An 18,810-nucleotide genomic window follows, 5' to 3' on the forward strand; every position below is an offset into this window, starting at 1 on the left:
TTCGGCGCAATGGGCGGCCGCGGCGAGGGAGGTGGGAGGGATCTCGCGAGAGCACGGGGCGGGGCGGGGCGCCCTCGCGTTCCAACGGCCGCCCCTGAGGCGCGCGGGCGTGCGTAGGTCCGTGGGGCTGCATACGCGTGTGCGAACGCGGCCGTGTGAGCGCCGGCGGGTGGTTTCCGCGCGTGCAGCCGCGCGGGGAGAGGGCCCGCGCCTCGGTCGGGGCGCAGGTGTAGGTGCCGCACCTGCCTCCCGCGCGCCTGCGGCCCGCGCGCAGCTGGGGGGCGTCGGGTGCCGGCGTCCGCTCCTCCGCAGGGGCAGGCGTGCGCTTAGTGCGCGCCACGGCGCGCGGGGGCACGCGCGCCCACGCTGCGCCGTCGTCCCAGGCTGCCGCGGTTCGACCCCCCCTCGCTGCCGGCCCCCGCCCGTGCGCCCGGGGCTTCTCAGGGCCCCGTTCCTCGGGGTCAGGGCCCGCCACGGGCTGAAGGCGGCCGTGCCGTGGCCTTGGGGGTGCGGCCGCCGGCAGGCCGCCTGCCCGGTGCATGCGGAGGTCTGGGGTCTTCCTGCAGCCCGCCATACGTCTTGTCCCTGTAACGCGCGTCGGGTGAGAGCTGCGAGGAACGTCGGGGCCCGGGTCAGCCCTGCCAGCTGTAGGCGTTTAACCGCCTTTCCCAGTGGGGAAGGCAGCACGGGCACCCTGCGTGAAAGGGGAGGGGACAGAGGAGGGTGAGAAGCGGCGTCGGTGAGCGGTTAGCCTCCAGAGGCGTATTGCCTCCAGAATGTGTTTCTTGCCACTGAGTTTAAAGGTAGTCTAAGGTGAGTGCAGTCCTCTTGTCTAGAATTAATCCAGTCCGAGCTGTATAAAAGCACTGGAAGTTAATGATCTGTTATCTCTGAAGCGATGCATCTATGTATACCGGTGTGTACGTGTAATCCGCATACATGTTCCAAGCCAAAACGGTGACTGCTGATGATTTGTGGTTGCATGGGTAAAATTAATTGGTCCTTCACATAGTTTCTGATGTTGTCTGATGCTTTTATAAACAGAGTTTTAAGAAATCCCCTTTTTTTGGAGATAACTAGCAAAAAAAGAGGTGAAGTTCGTCTGTTGACGTTGTCAGATGTTAGCATAGTAATGGAGATACAGAGCCCAGGCCATTTGATCCCTGTAATTCAACGCTCTTTCTTATGTAAGCTGTTAAGGATATGCTTTCTTCATCTGAAACCTCATCTGTACTTGTTTTGCTACTGAAATCCTATTTCAAGTACTATTGGAAAGCATGCCAACAGCAGGGTGCTTCTGCTTTCGCAAAATGACTGCCATGTCATCCTTCTCCTCATTACAGTGTACTCCAGATTAATCAGCTCTGAGACACAATCCTTTATGCTCCCAAGCTGCCTTCATGCATTTTTACTTAGAACCAATTTGAAATGCAATTTAGCTACTACCAGCCGCTGAAGTCAAGTCCAGGCACTCTAAACTCGATGACCTTTCCCTGATGTTTGTCTCAGTTCACTTACACTTCCTATTTCCCCAAAACATCCTAGAGGAGTTTATTTGCTCTTCAGGGTGGCTTGGGGATCTGCCTTTCTTTTTCAATGCTATTGCTACAAACAGTCATTTCTTTCTTAGTGCTGCATTTTAGCCGTGCTATTTTAGAGAAAGGAATGATTTAGTTTGTTTGCTTTTCCCTGCTGTGCTTCTAGCAATCTTTATTCTTGCCATGTATTGCCAAAAGCAGAAGTTAGTCAGCTTGAAAAAGGACATAAGGAACAGCTCTGGTCAAGTGTTTGAATGAGTCATCTGCAGAGGAGTTGAGGTTAATGGAGGTGGGACATCGGCTGTTCTCATTTTTTGATCACTGTTTTTGGAACCTGCGCGGGGAGTGAAGGGAGGTCTGCGGACTACTTGAAGTCTACCAGAAAACAAAATAGAGAGGGAGGCCCAATGTCAGGTTGAAACTTGCTGTGCAGCAGTCTGCCCCTCTACTGGAAAACAGCTGTCTATAAATTGAAAAATGACATATGCTTGGATAACTGCTAATTAATACCAATACATAAGTTGCATCAAGCAACAGTATTGTGGCAAGAAATTGGTAAGAACGTAAGGCTATCAGCAGAGAATGATGTTGATCTTACATGCTGTGGATCATTAGCTTACTAAGCTTTTTATGCTGGCGTGGACTGCACAAAACCCCATCTCTGTGTCATTGTCAGCAGAAATAGGACCAGGGTGTGTGTTAGCCTGCTTTCCTGATGAAATAAGCCTTATGCAACCATGTTGGCCATCAGCCTCACTGCTCAATAATTTGATGGCCAACATCAATCAAACTTGATAGCAGGGTAAGACATAAACAAACACAAAGTTACAGCTCCTGTAAAAGCTGGTATATAGGCAGCCCGGAGATCCAGATTAGTGCTGTCACTGAGGGAAACGTAGTCCATATCCAGCCCTTACACATTTTGTTTGACAGAACTGCTGGCCAGCCAGCCCGCACCCAGTTCCAGGTTAGCCACGGCACATCTCCGGGCCCTGAGGAGCTGTGGATGCAGAACGGCTGCTTATGGGGAAGAACATGGGAAATACCAACAAGACCTAGGAGCTGGTACTACAACACAAGCTGTTCTGCAAAGTCGTGGCAGAATACTAGCATGGAAGACAACGTACAGGTTGGCAATTTTTCCCAGGAAAGAATGTCTACAAAACATGACTCTCTTTTTCCTGTAGCCTTTTCCTGCATGTTATCCAACTTCACCGGGTTATTTTCTCTCTGGATAGACTTGCTAGGAATAGGTAACCAAGGTTATAGTACAGAGTCCGCTCTCCCTAACGCACCTGCCAAAGATCATAAACCTACAAATAGGTCTATCTGCATAACAAATCGACGCAGTAAAGTTGCCTGGAAAGGGGTGTAATTTTTTTTCAAAGGTGCATAGCACAAAGAAAGGAAGGAAGAAGCTGCAGCAGACCAAGGGAGTTAAATGATAACCCTGGGTTCAGATAAAGGAATACAAGGGAAGCTAAAATACAGAACTAGGAAAATGGGACACAAGGAGTGGACAGGAAGGAGGCTGTCGGTGGCTGGTAAGGAGAGCTCTAAGTGCCTGACTTGGGAAGCACCCGCAAGTCAGCCGTCAGCCTGCATTCTCGCACTCACTTTCCCTCAGGAAACGTTGGGCTAGATGACAGGGCGTCACATTTAGGAAAATTCCTTTTTAGATACATGTAACATATGTCTGAATGAGGTAGCTGAATGTTTTAAGTTAAACTGAGTTTAACGCAAAAATTTCCAATTCAGTTGGAAGGTTTTGGTAAGGTTGGAGAGCCCCTAGCCACATCGCAGATTCCTGCTGTTATTTTTGTCATTCCGTAGAAGCCGCTACACAGTTTGTTCCAAGGATGCTGAATTGCCAAGATGCAGGTTTTCAAGACATCTTCTGAACACAGATGCACTACAGAGGAAAGCTGTTACTTGGCTACAGCCTGATGTCTTCAACACTGGGTGATCTTCCAGGAAGAACCTTTTCGCACCCTCTGCCCTGTGGGCACAAATACATTCAGGGGGCGATGTGAACCAAATAGTTGGCATCAAACCAACAACTGGTTGAGACTGGATGCTCAGCCAAATTCTATCACCAGCTATCAAAAAGCAACCAAATGCAGCTCTTTTGCTAGGAAGAAGTGATTACTATGCTGACTAATAAACTAATTGCTCGCCTGTTTGGTTCAGCACATACAAAATCCCAGGGAGAGAAATTTGAGGATATCAAATAAAAAATGAGGACCTGAGAAAAAGTCATGGGCACCTGGCCTATCCATCTCTCCCATAGCTTTTGAACCTCTGAAGCCACTTTCAGACTAATTTGGAAGGGTAAAAGACTTCAGAGATTGTTACATTCTCTGTAGGTTTGGGAGGTAAGGGGATGGGTGAAGATCAGCAGCTGGATAAAGGAGAACAAAACCAACGCTCCCACGAGCAGAAAGGCAGAACTAAGCAGAAAACCCCTCTGCGGTACTGCTGCTTGAGGTTATTTGAGGGGGGGATGATACAGTGGGGGACAAAGTGCATACATTGCAGAAAGCCAGGCTTCATTATTTCCACCACTCGTGGAACAACTCATTAATTGCTCTACCAGAGTAATTTGGCCAAAGAGTTCTAGTCTATGGCAATTAAGAAAAACTGCACATCTCAGCACTTTTAATCAATTAACGTTACTTCGTAAAGCAGAACCATTTCAGTCGTCTTCAGGATAACACCACTGCTTTCAGCCTATTGTTTAAAACCATTGAACCAGGAAGCTGGGGTTCAGAAAGGGAAGGCAGTACGCATTCGCGGCTTGGTATCAGTTACTGCATACTACTACTGCCAGCTTTCTGTGTGGATAAAGCCTCTGCCCGTGACGTTCCTGTGAGGCACATCCTCCTTTTTGTTTTAAGAGCCTAGTGAGATGCATGATCGGCTTCCAGATGCATAGAAAGTGAATTACAAGGTGAATGGTATAATTAACGCTAAGGAGCAAACTGCATGAATAAAGTGAAGTGTGCCACATTCTCACAAAGGCTAAGAAATTAATACTTAATATGCATCAAAGATTTTATTTGCATAAACTGAAGATTCAAATATTAAAATAAGTCTACATTAAATTACAATATTAAATATATTTTAAATAAAATAAACTAAATGTGTTTAGTTTCTAAACACAAAGGGAACAAAAATAATTCAGAAGAATGCAATACAATTAATGACACCAGATGACAGAACAAGGACTTTAATAAGTAAATCCACAAGATGTCAACTCTTAGCAATGTTTACTTTAAGAAGAGGTGGTGGCCTTTTAATTGATGCACAAAACCCCTGTTACATAAACTTAACTAAGGTATCTCTCAAGAAAATATTGCTCAGTTAAATTCTCATTTATGCCATAATCAAAACTCCTTTGGTAGCTCTTTTTCAGAATGAAACACACCAGTATGCAAATCTGGAAAACAAACAGTGTCTTGTAAGTATTACCACAAAAGGTGTCTTCCTTAAGTTACAATTACCTAACAGATCTACAGTGTCTTTCATTCTTTAATTCAAATCAACTTACATATATACAATATGTAACAAAGTACTCACAAAATCCTTAGTCTTTCAAGACAAAAAACGATGCTTTCACAATATCGGGACCATAAAAGTCTTTTTAAAAAAAAGTTTTTGTTTCTTTGAAGTGGAGCACACTGTACAGTAGGTTCCCTGTATGTTATTTTAAAGGCAAAACTAAATGTTACGGCAATTACATAAACAGTGATAAACACCAGTTGCCCTAAAATGAGGTAGGGCCTCTGACTCAGATCTAATCTTTGCCACCCAAGCCAGCAGAAGTAGTAGTAAAATAATAATCCGTATCTTAGCTAAATAATCCAACAACTCACTACACACATGAACACAGCTGTCCTCTTGGCACTTCAAGGATCTCACTTCAAAACCTGATTTATCTAAACCAGACTGAAGTTTATAATCATTTGAAAGAAAATTAATTGAACACAAGTTTAAGGGTTTTCATGGTGCACAATTTCAAAAACTCAGTGTATTTCAACAACACTGCTTGGACATACGTGTTCATCAGTTAAGGGTTTTTAAAAAGGTACCCAAGTTGTCACTGTAGCTAAAGAATGCAGCATATAGGGTCTTTATGGATGCAGTTAGGAACACAGAAATGAAGAAACCAGACTTGCATCCATCACAGAAGTATTTCTCACACAGGTAATTTTACCTTTCCATCCAACTTCAATGACAGTGTTAAACAAAACTATAAAACTAAATTTTGAAGAACCCAAAAGAACAAAAGAGTAACTGAAAGAAATAAAAATAATGACGTTTAAAATTTGTAACGAGTCTTGACAAGGATGATCAATTAACATGTCATTTTGCTTCTCTTCCACAGCAGTGCATGCAGCTGGTTGAATAATATACATCAACCTGAAATCTGCTAAAATGAAAGTCTGGAACAGCATAGGTATTCGGTGTCCTGAAGATATATGTGGATGATTTTGGTTTTTATTTTGGGGTTTTTTTATTTATTTATTTTTTTTTTTTAAGTAAAAGCATTTCCTCTCCATTATGCAACATAGTGGTACTGATTGGGGTTGTCTTTGTCTCTCTCCATATAGTCTCTGTCAATGAGAGATTCAATCCTCTTTTTCAAGTCTCCAGGCTACAAGAAAAGATGAGATTAGTAAAGCAGTTAAAAATATATTTGCATTTATATTACATTTTAAAAAATAGGACTGCTGACAGCTACATAAGAAAATGCGCCATAGTCGATATCTAAATATAATTTCCTACTGATACTCTGGCTTATTTCTGTTCACACACTCATTTTAATACCTTAATCTTCAGATTTGATTCAGACATATTTCACATTTCTTACTCTTATGGGCCAGCTGAATGGAAAAATATATTACATATTTTTAGATAATTCTAGGATGGTTTGAAAAACAAAATCAGTTACCTTTACAGGAAATTTCAGTTGATTATACAATTCAGAAACAAGGAGATTATGACCAAGAGTCTTTCTCATCTTCATTATTCGTACAATAGCAGCATCAATCTGATATTGTCTGTCTTGAAATACTCTCTCAGTTGTGCTGACCTGTTCCTCGACCTAAAGAACAATACAACACCACCAGTCATACCACCTTTTTTGCTAATTTATCAATTATATTTCTATAGTTAACCTTTCAAATTAAATGCAACTCATGTATTCTTACTCATCTTTGAGACAGATGCATGCATTACTGCATGCTACGAACTAAGTGATTCTGAAGTGTACTGCTAAAGCAAGCCAAATAAAATTAAGGATAATGTAAAGAAAAAAAATGTATGCCTTATTTTAAATCTATTTGATAAATTAAACTAAATCTTAAAAACTCACTTCAGTTAACACAAACAGAATGAATACAAAAAAAATAAATACATACTGTTTCTTTCATTTGGATTTGGTTGATCTTTATTCTAAACAATTTATGCTTGAAATCACCGTTAAAGATGAATTTATCTCCATCTTCTACATCCTTGCCCTTTGGATTTTTAATCAATACTCGTGCTTTTCCACAAGCTAAAGACTGCAAGGTTCTTCTTAATTCACTGTCCTCTGTGAAGAAGTTCAGAGTATGGGAGAAAGCAGAACAAAACATTAACATGAAGAGTTTCATGTGATTAATCTAGAAATACAATTGAAAAGTTACTGGTTGTATCTTAATGCCTCCTTCCAGCTAAGTTCCAGTTAGGTAACAACTTGCAGCCTTTGAGCTTGGGCTCGCATCTTTCACATGCTGAGAGCATGCACAGAATTGTACATGTCAGGAAGACAGGCTCAGGCTCACCTCGGTGAGCTTTCCATCCACAAGTAGTTTCAGAAAAGACTTCATGTTAACATGAGCCTGATTTTATTGCTTTAGTTTTGTTTGGTAGTAACAGGACTTCAGAAGGGGAAAAAAAAAAAAATCACTCTATGACAAACTCGATCCACCCATTTTATGATTTCATTGCTATTTTTAACACACACCAGAAAATATCTAATAAAAAGAAATCTAAGTTGATAGGAAGATGTTTTGTGATAAGGCAGAGCTGACAGTTGTTATAGTCACAAACTTCCCCCACAACAGGAAAGTAGTAGAAACAAGTGGGTGAGGAAAATTCTATCTGGTAAGATTTATAGCCAGAAGCATTTGAACAAGTAGATAAAATGAAGTCTAAAGCATTCTAATAATTATGTTCCAAAGTCTTGTATCAAGATTTTGCATTAAAACAGCCTCTGCAGTCTCTAGAACACTTTTATTCACAATATAAAATTGTCACCAAATGCATTGGACCTCCTGAACAGTTTTAGTCTAAAAATTGAAAGAAAGGTTTTGCAATCTAGTGCTGAATTGCAGTGCAGCTGAGTAAAAGATTAACACTATTATTATTTCTAAAATAACTTTCACACAGTGTGACCTTTTCCCTTTTTTAAACTTCCAGCTGTTCTATGATTACTAAAAAAACCTTTAAACCATATTGACTAAACAGGCATTTATGACTTTTCACACCTTTTGGGTGTTTCACCTTCAGTAAATGCAGGTTGTTGAGTTGTGTTTTTGTCCGAACACAAGGATGCTGTTAAAAACACTCGGTATACGTTGGAGCTTTGCTTCTGCCCTGCATGCTAAGTCGCAGGTTACAGTATGCCAAAGGGAAGGAACCTGCAATTACCTATCAATCACGAAGTAAAAGTAAAAACTACAGCTCCTAGAGGCTTTCTCGATAATGAGAAAGACAGGTAAAAACATGGAGTATACTTGAACAACACATCTCAAAGAAGCACGGTTACCAAAGAGGAGGTAACCATTCTTTCCCTGAGTGACAGTTTATGCATTTTCTAACTGCAGTAATGTACGAGAGACAGTCTCATCTCTTTAAAGAGAGTGGCGGTAATTTATTTTAACAGTGACTGGAAAACACGAGTTCCAACTATGGCCAGTTAACGCAGATGAAGACAGTGATATCCCAAAGGGGCAGAAATCCATGCGATGTTTTGTTTGTTCGTTTTTAGTAATATGGTAATTGCCCATGAGGTACTCTTCTACTTAGCATGAGCAAAATTCATATGAGTATGACTTTTTGACCCCCCAAAGTATATGTATTTTGTGTTAGATGGCAACGGAATATAAAGATACAATAGACAAAGTCGGAAATGCACATAGAGACCAGTTGCCTGAACTGTTTCCATACCCGGGGTTTTGATATCCAGGTACCCACTTACTTTAAGTGCAAGATGTTTACAAAACTAACTTGTAATACTGTAAACACAGCAATGTAGCTAATACTGAAGCTGCATAAATGAATAAGTGTCTGGACAACAGAACCACAGAATATATCATATTCACCTCTGTAAAATTATATATGTAGTAGATAATGAACGTATGAAAGATGTATTAAAGAACTGGAACTCTGGCTGTGGCTGTCCTATCCTGTCAGGTACAGCACTGAACACAAATTGCTAGGTTTTATTTTGTGACAGCACTTGCTTAAGTGACTGAAAGTTGTAAGTCATGCTGTCTTACTGGTTTCTGCCATACTGACCAGCCATTTCTTTATATTAACTGCAGTATGACTCTTGAGCAAAAAAACCAAATGTTTACCTGAGTGGCACTATATTCCGCTATAGCCAGCAGGGAGCTGGGGAGACATGACCGATAGACCTGATGAACCCCCACGGAAGCACTGCTAAAGCTGGTACTCTTTCTTCTCCTGCTGAGGCAAACTTGCCAAACAGATTTTTGTAACACTGGAAAATCCCAAATGCTTCACACCTCATTCCAGTACATTATTCAAGATGCTTATATAGTAAGAGGTCCACAGGAATATATTAAATAAGCAGAATATACCTTAGGACCGCCTTTATGGTGTTCTCAATTAAAAATCAATGTACGTGCAAGAAATTGGATGCTGACTCAATTTGAGTTGATTTGATGTTTGAGAGTTAGCACTTTAAGGCCTGCCATTAATCTTAGGTAGCTAACTCAGTTTCAGTTGAGAATAACTACATTATATGTTACACGTATCGGATCAAAATGTCTGCCTCACCCAACATGGGTTCTTTGACTTGGCTGGTAACAAACGGAGAAGCTAAGAGATCCCTGAATTCTTGTACTGTGAGGGCCAGTGAATTCACTATTCGCTGTCTCGAAGCCATTTGTAATTCTACAGACTATTGTATTTCCTCCTTTTCACCTCTCTCCAAACTACCACGTCCCAAGTTTAAGAGATGAACTCTCCATCCTCTGCATGGCAACTGTTCGATACCGTCCGTATTTCTTCTTCATCTTTCTTTGTCCTTATCTAATTCTACTATACGATTTTAGAGATGGGCTGAAATCTATGAAGTATCCAAACACAAGCACACAAAGCACGACTATGCTTCTGCTTTGTTCTCAATGACTTCCCCAGCAGTTACCAGTACACTTTTTGCCCTTCTGATCACTGATGAACTTTCAGTTGATGTTTTCAGGGAACACAATGACTGCACAACTTCATTCCTGAGCAGTCATATCTAACAAAGCCAATCTCTGACATCTGGTTAAGGTTATTTCCCCACTACAGACATCCTTATATTCATCAACACTGGATGCAATTTGATCTCCTAATTGTTCAACAGTTTGAGATCCTTTTTAAACATTTTTAGAAGGTTCAGATTTGACCTTCCGAAGGAATCGACATCAAATTCTGTCACATCAGTATTCATCTTCAGATCTTTAATGACTATGTTGAATAATACCTGGGGATCTCGGATAGGAGCTTCCTTTCACTACGAAAGCTACCCATTCATTTCTACCTGTTGTTTCCTGTCTTTTAATCAATTATTCACCCCTAAGAGGAACTTCGCTCTCAAGCCATGAAAACTTAGTTTATTTTAGAGCTTGTGAGGAGCTCTTATCAAGAACTTTTTAAAACTCAAATGCACAATTATCGTTGTGCATATGCTTGCTGACTCCCTCAAAGAGCTTGAAAGGGACATTATGCATTGCATAAATCATGCTGGCTCTTCCCTAATATACACTTATCCATGAGCCTACCAGTTCTGTTCTTCCCAGTACAGACCTGCTACCCTGCAGTAATCTGCAGAATTACGCCATGAACTTAAAAAATAAATTAAAAAAAATTAGCATTGCTCTTGTCACTTGCCATTCTTCTCACACCAACGCTCACTTAAATTACAAACTAGTCAAACTAATTCAGTATTTATATTGGAAAGTTCCCGTAAAGCTTCTGGATGAATTCTACCAGTTGGTGGTGGTCTAATTTACTGTCTGATTTACTGATCTGCTCTAAACCCTTTACTGACACTTCAACTTGCAATATTTTATTTCTGCCCTATGGCATGGGCATGGCTGGCTGCACTCTTCTGCAGTAAACACCAATGTGTAAAGACTGGGTAACAGCTCATAATAGGGTCTCAACATAAACACATGGTAGTTAAATAAAAACTGCACAAGGCTTCCACCACCCCCCAGAAGGAGCTGGCACACGTGAACACCAAAGTCCAGGAAGCGGTTAGATGCAGTCTTGCAGTGTGAAGAGGTTCAGTATTCCTTTCAGTGTTCAGTTTAGACCTGAAGAACAGGCACCCTGCGTCAGAAGGTCCACCTGGCCCAGCATCCTGCCTCTGGCAGCGGCCACGAGCAGGTGAGCACAGGGCAGCACATAAGAGCAAAGCTAATACAGCTCCACACTTCCCTGCTCTTCCTCCTCTCCTCATCCGCCCGCTCCCTACGTCTCCAATCACTTAGGGCTCAGGGACTTCCTTAGCCAGAGGTGGTTTCTATGCACTGAGAAACCTTCAGTGCTTTGCTCTTCCCTGAACCTGTCTCCCTGAATTCTGTACACTTCCAGCTTTTATAACATGCTGTTTAGTTTTTGTTCTATGCCCTCTAGCTTTTTTTTTTTTTTTTTTTGAGTAAGAAATCAATCCCTGTTCACTGATTTCTATTTACCTTTTGGTCTATTTAGTTCAGTCCTAACATTTAGGTGTTCCTTCTAAAGAAGCTGCCCCATGTCTTCCAATCTCTGAACTCTTCTTGGATGTTATTTTTAGATGGTGGAGGGAGAAGTCCGACAAACCCTGCAGATTTTCTCAAACATTTTAGTGTGCCAGCAGCTTCACTCCCTTTGAATGCAGATGGAGCCCATCCGTCTTGTACAGGTTCCCCCTGTTTCAAAGGCTTCCCTACTTTCTAATAAAACTAGACCCTCTTCCATACGTCGTTTTTTCAAGCATATATTGCAATTCTGCCTGTCTAGCCCTACACGTGGTGTTTACAACGTTTAGAAATGGTTTTATGGCAACCCTAATACCCAGGTTTTGCCCTCCACGATTTCTGCCATGTCCTATGTTATTTGTATCCATGAGCGAGGACCTCTGGTTCACCTGGGTCAGCCTCTGAGAGTCTGGCTGTCGGCACCTCTGCCCTTAGCGGTCAATTCACCAAGCAGCTGCATCACAAATTCAGCTACTTTTTCTAATAACTGAATCTGTTCTTTTCCAACTATTGGGAGTACCAGCCTTCAGCTGGGTACCGATGAGCGAAAGGATCACCCAAGCAGGAGGAGGCAGGAAGGGTGCAGCGTCAGACCTATTTTTGAGATCATTTCTGGCCATAAGAGTTTCCTCTCCTTTAGAAGCAGGGAGACTGCTAGGTGGCAATGGGACCTCTCTAAAGCAGCTCCGAATGCCTTGTGTAGGAAGAGCCTGGGAAGACAGAGATTTTCTGTCAACCATCCTGGCCCCATGGGAACCCCATGAATTGTCCTCATTACCTGCATTCCTACACTGTTTCCCCATAGGAGAGAGAAACACAGACGTGGCAGTCAGCACAATGACATGACATAACATATATACCTCCCAGCTATCAATCAGTTCTATCCAGCTGCCTTAAAAACAGTCTACTGAAATCCTTTCTATTGTGCTATAATGTAAAGAATTTCCATGCAGCAGGTTTTATCTGTTGCTGTCAGGCAGCCAGAATTCAAGCTCCAAGGCACAGCAATAGCAGATGAGAAAACAGGATCTGGATCAGACTTGTGTGAACCATTGTACTCTGACCTAATGAGCCTCTCCGGACGATCGTGATGCTTATCATTCACACTGGCATGAGTTTTCTTCGTCTCCCTTAGCATTAATGGAGTGGATGACTAAGCAACCCAAAGCTTCGAGGCTGAGAAGCTGGAGGACCTGGGCTGTACTGCCTTCTGCAACGCATCATTCGAACCATGGGGATTTTTGATATCCCCATTTTACAATATTTTAGTAAATATATTTAAAGTATTTTAGCACTTGTGTGGGTTCAAATACTCCCTCAGCAGTTGCTGTATTGGGTTGATCTTAAGATTCAACATGTGCAGGGCTACTGGGTATGACCTGCTGGTTGCCGCAGAAGTTCAAGAGAGTAAAGCGATGATACCGTTATCATTTTTAATGCCAATGACCGTAACTATTTCAAGGAAGTGTAAAAATTTAAAAAAAAAAAAAAATCCCATCCAAGAGCATAAGAACACAGAACTTAGATACTGCAGGTGACTTAGAAGAAAACTATACTTTTCCTCAGTTTTCTTTGTCCTTTCTGCCTTCAGGCTTCAAGTGCAGAGGGAGACGGCTACAAAGTATACGCCCTGCTGGACACTGCTCTTCTTAACAAATCAGACCTATTGTAAATGGGACGCTCCAGCAACAGTAATGGAAAACAGTTGGGCAAGCTCTCAGTACCGCTCAATTGAAAATACTCTCTTGAATCACCACAAAATGACAGTATTCTACAACAGATCATTTTCAAAGTATATTTGAAACTGCAGTAGAACAAAAATACTCTGTACATACTACAGTCTTTATCAGCACTTGAATTTTAAGAATTGCAGTAACACATTTTGTAAATCTAATAGGTTGTTAGTAGTATCATACACTACACAGCTCTTACTGTTAATTTTGTGAAGCATCTATTTTATCTACACTAGGAAGTACCAGCAGTGTGTTTTCCTCATCTCTTTTGGTGTCTATATACTATTGGCTCAAAAAGTTTGTCCTAATGATCATGGCAAATTTCTTAAAGTTAGACCTTTACATATCAAATCATAATTGGTAATCACTCGATGAAAAAATTTAAGAATCAAAAAGTATTCTTCCTACCTACACCAGTGGCCATTTTAATTTCTTCAAAACTGAATTCATCTCCTTCATTAAACATAAGCAATACTAATGTCTGAAAGAGCGATACTTGAAATTCTTTCTTTCCCTAAAAAAGAAATATCAAATAATTAGAAGTAATATTCAAAGCAATTTCTAATGTATCCTCCAAATTTTACAAGAAACTATACAAAGTTGACAGAACCTATACATTCTTATTTTTATTTCTAGAAGACGACGTGCATTTTAGAATGCCTAGCACACAGAAGAATCTGCCTGAAGGCAGTATCAAGGAAACAGGATATTTTTAAAACCTCTTTTTTTGCTATTCTAACAGTAGCAGTACAGCACACAGCAGAAGCTCATTAGAATGGCTTTGTATTTACTTCACATCATTTACTTCATTTTTAATTACAATATCTGAAATTCTGGCTTTGCTGCCATCAATAGCGAATTTATACTTCACTGAAGTTTCATTTCATAGAAATGAGCAAACTAATACAAAAGAAATCTCAGCATTGGATCAAATATGAAAGAAACAGAAGATAATTTTGGTTTACTATATACAAAGTGACAGTGTCATCAGTAGCACAATGTTTGTGCAAACAGGCAATGGAAAGGAAATAAATAACTCAAACTCTTCAGACAGCTGTAAACACCTCTGTCAATCGACAGCTACAAACCTATCCATCTTACTGTTACGTAATGCCTAAACCTCTACGTTTCATATTCACAATGAGTTAGTAAAACAATTCAGGTTTTGGGGGGTCTTTGCTCTGGCTCAATTAAGCTGCATTATTAGCAAGATATTCCCATGAGACAAAACAAAACCACATTAAGAACCAATGTGGTTATTTAAGGCTTAAATAATTCAACAAGCATTTAAATTTTAACCACAGTCATTACATCACTAACACTCAGTCTCTTTTTGCATCACTGAAGCATTCTAGAAGCGTCACCAGTATTTCTATGATCAAAACAATTCCATATTAAAAATAAAAAGATGCTGCATTTTTTTTTCTTTCATTAGTTTACTGCTTTATTACAACCTTCTTTATTTGAATGAGCCACAATTCCTATCAAATACAAATGTTACCAAAAGGCATCACACTGTTGTCTTCCGTGAGCTAGGTAGTTATTTCAGTTTAATTATAAAAAGACTACTTTCTATACCAAATAACAGTATTGAATTGTGATTGTTCCTCCACAAAAAATGTTACTACCTTTATAAAAAATACAATGCATGACCAGATTCCAAATAATTGACTTAAGTTTCATCCCAACAGGCTAAGCATTAAACAAGCAAACTTACTTCTTTAAATTCCGCCTTTAGGACGGCATGCCCTAAAGTGGTCTGCCACTGAAGCTTTCGACCACTGTGTTTTCCCAGGTAAAAGGTTTTAAATACCTCTTGAAGCTTTATCATCTGTAAAGCAAAGAGAGAAAAAAGTTCATTAGTGTTATACCAGTGCAGTGATGCCAGATGATTTCACACATGTAATTTCTTTGGTTGTCCTCAAAGCTGTTTCATAATAAGTGCTTTTGTGTGAAAACTTAAATCCGAAGAGCAAAATTCTGCTCTCAAGTACACTGGTACTATTATGCACAAAAGAAAGCCTCAATTCAAGTACAGCTTTTAGTTCCCCCCGCCTTTCTTTCTGTCTGTCTGTTTGTTCGTTTTAAATAAAAGTCAAATAAAACCGCTGTAAAGGGTTTTAAACCTCAAAAATAAACACTGGTTTTGTCCTGGACTTTGAATCTGACCAAGAAACCCCAGGACAAGAAGCATACATCTCAAACCTATACACTGACTATTACCAGCCGCTCCCAAGTTCTTCCTTTAGTTTGTCCTGTAGAGATTCAAGTCTGATTCCAGTACTCCATACACTCTTATTTCCAAGTAAGGGTTTGTTACCCCTCCGTTTTCATGACGTGTTGCTCAGGTTGGATCCTTCCAAAGTCGTCTGCTACTGGGGAAAAGATGCCCCAGGAGCAAGAGCACAAAAGCTTCCACATCTTCCGAACTGAATGGGAACCTTGCTACCACCTTTGGCCTCTGAAGTGCTTCCCACATTTCAGATCAAGCAAGGCATTGCAGGAAATAGGACTCCAAATACATCTTTCAATTTAAATCGCTACTGATAGGAGCTTTGCAAAAATGTCTCAACTTGGAAGCAATCTTTTTTTCAGGCAAATGCCATTTAAATGCAGGGGCTAGTTTTGTGAGACACATTGCAGGGAACAGAGGAAGGATCTTACAGAAAAAAAGGCTGTGCAGTAACATAACTATTGGCTAGATCCAAATGCCTAAGCAACGTAGCTAAAGATTGACTAAATTAAGGTGAACTGTCCAGTTTTAAACTTTTAAGTGCTTGACTGCAATGTTCAATAGGACACTGATTTTATTTTAATACTCATTTTAGATTATTATTTATTATTGTTATTATGGTAAAAAACATATTAAGTTAAACAATCACCACAAAAAAGTGGATTTTATCCACTACATTTTATTTTTTCCAATTTTGGAATCTTTAAAATGAGATAAACCACTTAAATATCTAGCAGAAAAAAAACATTAAATGAAGGCATTAGTTCACCCTATGATGGCGATTATGATTCCACTCCATAAAGCACATTTAGAAGGAGAATTCTAACACTAACCTCCGAATTTAAGTGGACTTCCATAGGTGTATAAGTTGGCCAATATCCCATAGTTAATATATTTACTGTCAGGTCTATATTTCCTGGGTCACTTTGGTTCTGCATATACTAAAATACAAGAGACAAAGAAATCATTCAAGTATACTGTTTCATGCTAAATTAGAAATATGTAGACTTAAATTAGAAATTTAAAGTTTGTAGAATAATGAAAAATTTTTACAGGCCACATCCTTGGTTAAACATGCTCTACCAGATTTTAAATTCCATTACTATTTATTGCTCCTGTCCCCAGTTTCAAACCACAGCAAGTGGTTGGAAGTAAAAAGAAAAGTACAACATGCCTTGAAGTATCCCAGTCCACCGTCTTTACAGGAACTTCAATCACACGCAAATAAGGCAAAATAAAAGCTTTTGATCAGAAGCCAGGGCAAGAACTGTAAGATCAAAAGGATCCTCTGGGACTTCCACACATCTGTTAGACAATACATTTTCTTATAATTTGAGCATAGCATCAGTCATGCCAGGCTGCAAAGGCTGGGACAGAAAAGTCCCTAGAGTATTTTATTACAGGAGCAGGTGTCCTGGACCAGATCGCTACCAGATCCCAGTATCCTGTGGTCAATAAGGCCCCAAAACAGGTACCCAGGGAGAAGTGCAACAACAGGGTGAGCATATACAGTATTTCCTCCAAGCATTCCCTCGGTCGCCAACAGGTTGGAAGCTCTGGGGCCGAGACATACATGGTCTCTGTGCGCTTAGCAGCCTTCAGGGAGTTTCTGTGGTGTGGGTCATTCACAAAGAATTCATCAGAGCAGCAACAGTTTACAGAATTAAGGGATATGGATTTTAAAGTATGTTAGACAACTAAATTACTATGTGATATTTAGAGTGTAATTTACTTAAAAAGGAAACAAATAAAGCTGTAAAATAAGACTGTCTCTGAAGAGATATACAATAAATAAATCCTGTTCTATAAATAGAACTATAAATAGACTCTGTTACTATGACCAGGACCTGCTCAAAAGCTGTTTCATTTTAGTTTATCTTAATCCAAGGTATAGCACCACTAAGTGCTTCCCCATCACTACTGAAAATTCAGCACACGAACACAAGCTAAATGTACCTGCTTAAACTGAACCATGACATCTTTTGACAGTTCCATGTCCTTGAACATGCCCTCCAGTTTGCTGGTAAAAGCAGCGCCACATTCTGTCACACGAATTAAAGCAAAGATCCCACATTACAAAGGAGCACAGAACAAGCCATAAAGGTTTAACCTGAGATAGCTGAGCCAGATTTGCCAGGGTCTGGAGCACCCACAACTAGGTACATGTTTTAAGGATTTTGCTCCTCTCTGGGTACATTAAATGAGCCAGTCACATATCTGAGAGGTCAGCCCAACAGTTCTCACTGAGCACAATGAAAGCTGCAATGCACTCAGCTATTACTTAAAATCTGGCTCGTCACTTCTTAAAGCATGAGAAAATAAGGATTCCAATTTACACGTGAAAAAGTAATAAAAATTTAACACATCTGAAAGCACCTACCATGTTTAAGCTTTGACAACATGGACTTCTCAGCATCTACTGATGCACTTTTCCCAACCAGCAGTCTTTTGGCTAAGTCTTTCTTATAAAATGCCTCAAACACATCTTTACCTGTATGGAAATTGAAACAAAAATAAAATACAACTGAAATCATACATTCTATTTGCATCACTGCACTTCAGGTTTGTGACACAAGCCCTTCTCATGACATGTTGATCAGCAGAACAATATTCACTATGCAAAAGCAAAGAAAAACATATAGACAACTTGTTCGGTTTATATTTTTAATTTTCTTAACATATTTTGCAAAATTTTTACTTATCCCCCCCCGCAGGAACATGGGCTGCCTTGTATTTCCCATTGGATCAGCTACAAATCACATTAAATTATTCTGGGGTCCAGAAGAACATTCTTCCCCAAAGGTCTGATTTATTAAAATTAAAAAAAGAAAAAGGGTTCCTATGCATTAGAGAAATAACCTTTAAAAGCCTAAGGTGAAGAAAAATTGACAGAAGTCTTCTTACTCAGTTTTCCAATAGCCTTTTGAAATAAAGAAGTCATACAGGCACCCACAAACCTTCACACCTTAAACCAGAGCTTCCACAAATCTTTTCTATCAATAGTGCAAAGATATCAGCCAGTTTCTTCACTTTTAAGAGGAAGAAATTCACCATAACTCAAGGCACTATTTGCGCTGCCTACAGTAGCCCTTCCTACCTCCTTGCAAACACCTTCCAATGTAGCGATTCCTCTGATACTCTTCCTTCTCCATCCCACCCTCTGGTAAAGTGCTGTTTCATGAAACAGCATCAAGATACTATCGAAAAGTCCAATGTCCAGAACCTAACTACTAATTATCACCTGTTCTTAAACGGACTCTTACGCACTAGGTACCTCAAAATAA

The 18,810-nt window shown here is 40.2% G+C and overlaps 1 protein-coding gene and 1 long non-coding RNA gene across 6 annotated transcripts in view; one reads left to right on the plus strand and one right to left on the minus strand.

Annotated features, from left to right (window-relative positions):
• The first annotated feature begins 127 nt into the window (after positions 1–127).
• On the plus strand, positions 128–4,451 carry LOC148055816 (uncharacterized). Its single transcript, XR_015705126.1, has 3 exons — positions 128–813; positions 2,472–2,667; positions 3,372–4,451. It is a non-coding gene; the product is annotated as an uncharacterized LOC148055816 (long non-coding RNA).
• A 1,575-nt stretch (positions 4,452–6,026) lies between these two features.
• The window catches only part of CUL4A (cullin 4A), a 40,548-nt gene continuing 27,764 nt past the window's right edge, over positions 6,027–18,810 (minus strand). For all 5 annotated transcript variants that reach the window (XM_087759147.1, XM_087759144.1, XM_087759148.1 and 2 more), the window contains 8 exons: positions 17,907–18,017; positions 17,483–17,568; positions 16,360–16,467; positions 15,011–15,124; positions 13,702–13,807; positions 6,962–7,134; positions 6,493–6,645; positions 6,027–6,195 (listed from right to left, as the gene is read on the minus strand). In XM_087759147.1, the coding sequence (XP_087615273.1) occupies positions 6,100–6,195; positions 6,493–6,645; positions 6,962–7,134; positions 13,702–13,807; positions 15,011–15,124; positions 16,360–16,467; positions 17,483–17,568; positions 17,907–18,017 (947 nt within the window). In that variant the 3' untranslated portion in view covers positions 6,027–6,099. The remainder of the gene's footprint in view (positions 6,196–6,492; positions 6,646–6,961; positions 7,135–13,701; positions 13,808–15,010; positions 15,125–16,359; positions 16,468–17,482; positions 17,569–17,906; positions 18,018–18,810) is intronic.

Source organism: Nipponia nippon, unplaced genomic scaffold (assembly GCF_047370975.1).
Source record: "Nipponia nippon isolate SJK-2023a ecotype South Korea unplaced genomic scaffold, ASM4737097v1 scaffold_2, whole genome shotgun sequence".
NCBI lineage: Eukaryota > Metazoa > Chordata > Aves > Pelecaniformes > Threskiornithidae > Nipponia > Nipponia nippon.